An 8,569-nucleotide genomic window follows, 5' to 3' on the forward strand; every position below is an offset into this window, starting at 1 on the left:
GTCTTTTTTGACTCAGCCAAAACTGAAAAAAAAAAACAACTAGACCCCACATGCACTGCTCTGTAGGCTGCCTCCATACCAAAGATGTCCAGCCAGCTTAAGGCAACCCAAATCCACACCATCACCACGAGACAGGCCTTCCTATTTTGTCCTTCCCCAACCACAGATACATCATACCAAAAAGCAAACTATAAACCACTATAAAGAGTGGTTCGAATTGCAAGAATTAGGTTATGGGACTCGCTCCCATAAACAAATCATCCTGAGCAGTCATGTGAGCTCAGCCTCAGGGAGGTGGTGACTTCATGCTGGGTTCCAGCTCTGGTTCAAGGCAGATGCACTCCTGAAGCATGCTACAAGCAGGGCTGTTATCCCATGTATTCCAAAGCTCTCACTCCCTTGCTCTCCTCCTGCTGTTTTGTAGGCAGCTGTGGGAAATCACCTCCTCTCCCTGCCCACTGATGCCATAAAGCAAGCTGTCAACCCTTTTTGGGTTACATCATCTCTACGCTGTGACCATATTACCTGCGCATGCAGACTGCTGCAGCCGGCTTCCTGGCACACGCTGTGAGCCTAAGAGCACACATCCATATCGTATCCCGTTAGGAACCGTGCTGTGTGTGATGTGTCCCTGGTGCAAATACACAAGGAATGGCACACCACAACTCACCGTTGTGTCAGGCTCACTACTTCAGAGCAGCATGGACTGGCTGCACAAGGCAGTGGTAACGGGCAGCAGAGCTACGCTCTGTGTCCAGGCAGAGGCAGAGGCCTGTCCCACTGCTCAGCTTTCAGCTCTGCATCTCCCTGTGCCCTGGGACCAGTGTGGATATCCAGAGGCTTCAGAAGATCATTGCACAAAGAGGAGTGATCACAGTGCTGTCCTAGCACAGACTGCCAGACAGCAGCAGCCTAGACACTCCCTGAGGCAGTGTCAGGATGGAATTAACTTCCAGCAAATAGCTAAGAGCTGGTTAGCCTTGACAGCACTGACTTACAATCACAGAAGCAGATGCTACCTTCACCTTTCTCACAGTGCAGCACGAGCTGTGCGTGGCCCTGCACTGGGCTGTCAGTGGCTGGGGGCACAGGGGCAGGCTGCTCTGTGACCAGGGCACAGTTCCTGCTCGCCCCCCAGCCCTGGAGCTGGCACAAGCACTGCCCTAAGCTGCAAGGCCTGGCAAATCCAGACACTGCACCTGCATGGGAAGAGTGCATTCAGGAAGCCTCAGCTCTGTGTCCAGCACCCTTCGTCCCTGGTCCTCAGAGGAGCAGACGGACGCACAGGGCTGAGTACATGAGCTGCTGTGCACAGCTGTCACACTGAGCTGGGACATGCAGTCTGCATGAAGTTGTAGGCTGGCATTTATTAGTGATTATTTCAAAAAGCCTTGTGTACAGACTGTAAACATGACAAAAGATAAGATCCAACAGATGTCTGTGACAGCAGAGCAGCCTGGGTCTGGTTAGAATTTGTAGGTTTGGGATAGGAAGGCGGATGGTCTACAACAAAGCTGAGATCAGTCCAGCACGTTTCCCCGATCCACAAAATGCCCTGAGCCTCACCTCTTGCTTTTCGTGGTGAGTCTGGAGCTCGTCGTGGTTAGTGTGGGTGCACGGAGCACTCCATAGCAGCACACAGGGATGGCAGGGACAGCACAGCAGAGGCACTGGCAGAGTGCAGCAAGAGGGAAGGGATCGGCGGGACGGACGTAAAATCTGCACAGGAAGACACAGTGGGATGTAGGGCCACGCACTCAGTAGAGAACGTCCTCGAAGCTGAGCAGCAGGAAGCGGTGCAGGGCGCTGGGCAGGTGCAGCTGGGAGAGCACCGGGAGCAGCCGGCCCTCCAGGAAGGCCCTGAGCGCACAGCGCGCCAGGTGCTGCAGGGAGCGGGGCCTCTGCTGCAGGGAGAACAGCGACTGGTAGAAACGGGGATACTTCTGCAGGGAGAGAACAGAGGGTCAGAGACGCACAGAATGGGAGCAGAGCTGAGCCAGGTGGTTCCCCTCTGCCCCGGCACCTGGGTGCACCCCTCCCTCCCGCTGCCCTGCAGGGCCCCCCAGCAGTTCCCAGACTCCCATCCCTCACCTGCACAACTTCTTCTGGCACCGCCGACACCCAGTCCTCAGACACACGCACGTGGTCGTAGCAGTTCATCAGCGCCTCGATGGCACGCGGGCAGGCATTGCAGTACCGCAGCACCTGTGCGTGGGAGGCAGCCCATGGATGGACCCACGGTGCTGTGGGTCACCCCCTCACCTCTCAGAAAGCCGCCTCGGTGCTTCCACCCCCGTGCTGTGCGCCTGGCTGCTTTCCTCACACGTCTGGTCAGAGCGGAGGCCACGTGGGGCAGGGACTGACACCGTCCTGTGTGCAGCAGGACCAAAGCACAGCCCTTCCGATGGGAGCTCCGTGGGGCTCCCGGGGCTGCGCTGTGCCGCTGGGGCTGCAGACATCCTCTGCCTGCGCTGTGTGTAATTGGAGTCCCAGCACCGTGCCCCTGTGACCCCAGAAAGGGATCATACGCACTTGGTGCGACACAGATCTCTGCTGTGCGCCGTGCCCAGGCTTTCATGGCACCCAGAAGTGCGAGAGACACACCTGGGACGGTTTCTCTTACGCCAGCACAGACTTGGGAACGCACAGCACCCACACGTGGCCGTACCCAGCACAGCCCCACGGCTCCGGGTTCCCACTCCCTATGGCCCAGGCCAGCAGCCGCTGTCAGAGTCTATTCTGGCTGTAAGAGTGATCCTCATTATCTGGCGTTAATAGGAGATTAATTAGTGTTAATTGTTGATTTTCCTGTATTTTCCCAAAGGGGAGAGCAATCTGCTGATCTCCGGGCTGGGTAATTATTGCGCTGCTCAGGAATTAAGACAGGAACTTAACTCTTCATTTGCTGGTGTCTCACAGAGGAAGCATGAGCTGGAGGATACACCCCAGGGAGGAGAACCAGCACCTGAGAAGAAGGAAGGCAGCGCTTCCTGAGGCCAGCAGTTATGGAAACTGGGCAGGGATTGTCCATACAGCCTAGCAGATGGGTGCTGTGGAACCCTACAGGAGAACATGCCCCGGGGAGAAAACTTCAGGAAATCCCTTAGCAGTAGCAGCTTTTCCTTCTCCCCCAGGCCCTGGGAAGAAGCAGCCCAGCCAGCAAGCCCAGAGCACACCCTGCAGTGTCAGGATCACCCTCGCTCCCGCTGCAGTCCCGATGTCACCGTCCGCCCTCCCCGCCGCACTCCCAGCCCACGCACCTTGAGGAGGGAGCCAGGCCAGATGCGGATGGCCCCGTAGTTGAGCAGGGTCCGCACCACGAGCTCAGGATGGTGCTCCAGCTTGTAGGCAGCTGTCTGCAGGATGTTGTGCAGGGCTGTGTTGCCACTGTAATTCATGATGTTGACGTTTGCGCCCCGGGCCAGCAGTAGCTCTGCTATCTGAGCGCTGGCGTTCTTGCAGGCCAAGTGCAGTGGGTGCTGATGGTCCCTGTCAGCAGCATTGACGTTGGCACCGCTCTCCACCAGCAGCTGGCAAACCTTGTAGTAGCGCTCCATGTCCTGGGGCGAGTGGGGCTGCGCGCAGGCAGCATTCAGCGGCGTCTGCCCCTCCTCGTTCCTCGCCTCCAGCTCTGCTCCGTGTTGCAGCAGCAGCTGGACGTGACTGGGGAGGCCGTGCCGTGCTGCCACGTGCAGCGCTGTGTCCTCCTCCTCCTCTGTCCGGCTGTTCACATGGGCACCGTGCTTCAGCAGCTGCTGAATGCACCTGTGAGGGCCAAGAAGACTCAGTGACAACCCCTCCTCTACAGCTCCTATCCTACCTGCAACCCCCACATCTTCTTCTCTGCACCACCCCATGGCTTTCACAACTCCCAAGAATCCCCAAATCCCAGCTCCTCATGCCTGGAACAGTGGGTTTAAGCCAGGACAGCAGGGCAGCAGAGATTCTGTTGCCAGCCTCCTTTCTTTCCACAGGTGCCTGATAAGTGTCAGTACACCCGGAGTCTGCATCCACATCCATCGGCACACGCATGCCTCAAGTTCCACAGCATCACCCATCAGCTCTGCGCTGCCAGCAGGCAGCAAGGCAGCAGTACCACATTCAGCTGCATCAGCTCTGAGAACTGGAGCCTGCAGTCACCTGGCAGGCATCTGAGATGGCCCTGGCCCAGGAATATGCAGCCAAGCCACCCTGTGCATCAGCCAACTGGCTGCATCCACCAGCCCACCTGCAGGTGTATGGAAGGATCCCCTCCACACAAGGTGAGGCTCAAGCAGGGGAGATCCCCCTATTCCCCTTTGGCAGAACTCACTTGATGGAGTCTGGACTCTTGCAGAGATGCAGAGGCTTGTAGCCATCCTCAGAGACAGCCTCAGGGTCAGCGCCAAAGCTGAGCAGCAGGCGCACGCAGTCAGTGCTGGCCGCCACACAAGCCTCGTGCAGGGCAGTCTTACCCCCCGGTGCAAAGTTGACGGCAGCACCCCTGAGCAGCAGGAGCTGCAGGCAGTCTGCGTAGCCCCGGCTGGCTGTGATGTGTAGTGGCGTGGTGAGCTCTTGCTCGTAGCTCAGAGACCACAGTCCTGCAGAGAAAGGGGAGTCAGGGAGCCACATCCAGCCCTGGTTGCGGAGCTGCCCTGTTCTAAGGGCACCAAATATAACCTCCTGAGACTGGGGTTTTCCCTCAAGGAGCTCTCTTCCTGCCAGTTACCAAAGTCTCTGCCTTGGGCCTGGCCTGCTGAGGGCACAGGACAGCCAGGATTTGGCTGAGGCTGCATGCTGTGCCTGCCCCAAGGAGCAGGAGAAGCCCCAGGGCCAAGGCCTTTCCCAGGGTTTGGCTTCTCATCTGCAGCTCACCTGAGCAGCGCAAGACTTCTGCTGGCAGGAGCACAGCGGGTGAGGAGACTGTGGGCAAAGGCAGGGCTGAGAGCAACAGGGTGGCTGGGGAGAGCGGCATACATGAGGCACCACCAAAGAAGGACCAGGCAGCAAAACAAATGGATGCTGGAGCAGGCTGCCACAAAGAAAAGCCCTGAGCATGGCACAGACAAGCAAGCCTCAGCAGAGATGGTCATCCAGGGCCTGTGGCAGAGGAGCAGCTGAAAGCTGCCAGTTCCTAAAGATGCTGACCCAGCTGGAACCACTGCTGAGCTGGTGCAGCCTGCAGGCACACAGCCTGTAGCTGTTAAAGAAAAACTCTCCTTCAGTCATGCTCCCTGCTGCCTCTGGACTGAGCTGCAGGGCTGTGTCCCATCCCAGGCCACCCGATTGCTCAGGACTGCTTCCCTCCTACCTCTTCTTGCAGAGACAGCATGCGCTCAGCTGTTCTTATAGGCCTGGGTTCAAACAGAACCTTCCCAAGGACCCAGCACAGAGCTGTGGCAACTCCTCATCCACGACAGCTTGCAGAGAGCACCAGCAGCCCTGCAGCCAGCTCAGCTGCACAGACAGCACAAGGGCATGGAAGCAGGCTATGGGAGCACAACCTGGAGCCTGAATTCCTGCGTCCAGAGGGGAAACCCAGAAGCTTTCCCACGGAGTCATACAAGGGCCGGGTACCCAGAGCACACCTCACACTCCCAACCACACACAGAGGCACCCCGCCACATCCCACATACTCACTCCCATCCCCACCTCTCCACAGCCAAAGCAGAACCCATAGCACACAATTCTACGCCCTGCAGCAGAAGCGAAGCTCTGAGCGCGCGCCCAGCAGCGCCACGCAGCAGCCCTCGTACTCAGCCCACGGAAATTGAAGCGGTAGTTCCTCCACTCCTCCAGGTCACTGGTGTCAAACACCGCGCTGGGACTGAGCTGGTGCTCAGGGTGGCTGAGGAGATCGGCCACAACCCCCCGCTCCCCTGCCAGCAGTGCCTGCCAGAAGGCCTGGGCTGGGCCCTCTGCCTTCCGTGTGCAGATGGGCTCCCGCCGCTCATCCCCTCTGCCCATGGGGCTGCCCATGATGCAGAACCCAGCCTGCAGACGGAGCCACGGCCGGACCAGCTGCCTCCACGGCCCGTGGCACAGCCCCTCCAGCGCGCCGTGCCCCGCACCGCCTGTCTGGGAGCAGGGACATGTCACAGCCCTGCTTGGCTCGGGCTGGGAACGGCTCAGATCTCTCTGCTATTTTGGGAACCCTCGTGACCCTGCAGTAGTGCAACAGGGAAGGGAAGATTCTCCTTCCAGGCAGCAGCGCTTCTGCATCGCTGCCGTACAGGGAACCCCTGCGGCACCGCAGCGCGTGGGGTAGAGGAGGAGGGTAGAGGCAGGACATCACCGACAGGACAAGAGGGAGCAGCGTCTGCTGTCACCCCGCTGCTGCCTGTGCCGCTGCAGCACCGTGTGGCTGACTGTGCACTCACAGCACGCAGCTGCCATGCTGCTGGCTCCATCCAGCGCTGTGCTCATCCCTCTTTGCTGGTTCCAACCAAGTCAGTGGCACCAGGCAGGTTTTTAAACAGGCAACAGGAAAGTTATTTCTTATTGAAGCTCAAAGCCAAAGTAGCATTAGAAGTAGATCAAGGATGGGGAATGAAGCACTACAAGCCAAGTGAACACACAGAACGTGATTATCCTTTAGATCTCTTCCTACATTTCCTTGAAATTCAGCCTTGCTGAAAGCTCCTACAGTTGAAGTTCTGCTTTTTCCCATCCCCCTGACATCCCATCACCAGGCATTCCTCACTGCTGTCCTTTCATCCTGAGATGGCATTTTCCCTTCCACACTTGCTGCACAAGCACATCCTCCCCCTGCATTGGTTTCAGAAGAGCACTTTGCTCACAGTTCTTGCTACCATGATTTGTTCAGAGCACATTCTCACAAACACTCCAAACTTCTTGAAAGGTTTCATTTTGTCTCATGCCATTTAGATCATGCAGCCAAGGCAAACTGACACCAACAACAGCGACACGGGAGGCCAGAGTAGAGTATAAAATGGGAAACCTTACCCTCCTAATAATGGAAATACATGACTGTACTCTATCCTGCCATCCTAAAGCATCCTTTGCCTGTGCAGACTTCACCACCAGCAGCCCAGGCACAACGCAGTGCATGAAAGAGTAACGGGAGGGAAGCCCTCGGTGCACTGCCTCACCTCGTGGGACCCTCAATTTCCCCAAAGACGCAAACAAGCACCCAGTAAGAGCCCGAGTTCCCCAAGTCTAAAAGCACCACAGGGGAGACAAAAGGTGTGTGAGTTGGTGCCACTGCGCACGGACACCTGAGGGCTGCTCGAATACCAGCAGGGAGGAACCTCAGTAATGCCAGGTCATGGGGCTCTAATTTTAGGTCATTGCTTGGCACGTTTCAGCACCCGTTTGTGCAGTTCAGGGACACACAGCCGAAGACTCAGGTGTGTCTGATGCCTTATGCTTTTTATCTTTGGTCGGGCCTGATGCACAGACCTGTTTGGTTGGGTTTTTCACAGTTTGAATCTTTGGTGATAACATCCACTTCTGGGTGACGCTGTTTTACAGAAGCTGCTCTGTTTTCTCCGGGACACAGATTTCATAAGCGAGCTGCTGAAGTGCCTGCCAGCCCAGCACAGGGCAGGAATTAAAGCGTGCAATTAATGGCTTTCTGATAAGTGGTCTCAGTTACGCAAAGGGAAATAACATCTGTATTTTTCTTCCTAAGCAGACTGTAGCAATACAAAACACGGTTATAAAAATCCTGGATCTCAGTAACCTTCACCATCCAAAAAGTGTCAGCACCTGCATCTGAAAGCTCACCCCTCCTGTTGCCTCTTGCTAGGATGGATCCCCCAGAGCCCAACTCAGTCAATACGGTCTGCAGCCTTGTGCCACGATGCTTGAGAAGAGCCCGCGCCTCTGCAAAGCGGCCTTCATCTCAGCCTCTCCACCCCAGCACAGGCGTCACCAACAGCCTCCCCTCAGCGTTCCCACTCTGCACACCCACCGAATTTCTTGCTGGTCCAGCGCAGCTCCTCACTCCTGGTCTCAATGATGAGGTTGATGGCTGTGCTCCGGGTGAAGAACTTCTGAACCATCTCCAGGTCCCCGGTGAAGAGCGCGTTCTGCACCAGCAGATCCTGGCACTGCAGGGGCTCCCTGCGCCCGACCCAGGACTGCTGGGCAGCCACATTGCGCTCAGGATGGAGGGACTGGGGCTGAGCACGCCTCTGCTGATCCAGCTGCTCCTTGTCCTGCTGCAGCGAGCGCTGCGTGGCAGAGCTGAAGGGAAGGGAGCAGTCCATGACGGGCAGCACAGAGGACAACTCCAAACCTTGCAAACCTGCTGCAGCCAAGAGTTTCCTTTTCAGGCTGCCTCCTGTGCAGGCTGCTCCCAGTTTGCAGCTTCCCAGCTCTGGGCTGGGTTTGGGCACAGGCTTAACTCACCCCCGTATAAATAGTCCTGCTTGGCAGCTCCCCTGCGACCTCCCACCTTCCAGGAGTTTATTTTCAGCTCGTGGATGCAGTCACCGGCATAGACTGGGCTGCGTGCAGGACAGAGGCAGCCTGAGACTTCTCTCCATGCTTTCTGGTTCACTCTACAGAATCCCTGCCCTGCACTGTGCCCCCACCTTGGAAACAAGGGGACAGAGACAAGGGT

General features: G+C 57.2%; 1 protein-coding gene across 1 annotated transcript; it reads right to left on the bottom strand.

Annotated features, from left to right (window-relative positions):
• Nucleotides 1–1,757: 1,757 nt before the first annotated feature.
• ASB10 (ankyrin repeat and SOCS box containing 10) lies at nucleotides 1,758–8,213 on the bottom strand (the record flags this gene model as incomplete). The annotated part of the gene is made up of 5 exons (XM_079538439.1): nucleotides 1,758–1,943; nucleotides 2,092–2,205; nucleotides 3,261–3,765; nucleotides 4,313–4,580; nucleotides 7,916–8,213. 5 exons carry the CDS (start codon nucleotides 8,211–8,213, stop codon nucleotides 1,758–1,760), a joined length of 1,371 nt encoding a protein of 456 aa, XP_079394565.1.
• Nucleotides 8,214–8,569: the final 356 nt, after the last annotated feature.

This window comes from Tetrao urogallus (genome assembly GCF_951394365.1).
Source record: "Tetrao urogallus genome assembly, chromosome: 7".
Taxonomy (NCBI): domain Eukaryota; kingdom Metazoa; phylum Chordata; class Aves; order Galliformes; family Phasianidae; genus Tetrao; species Tetrao urogallus.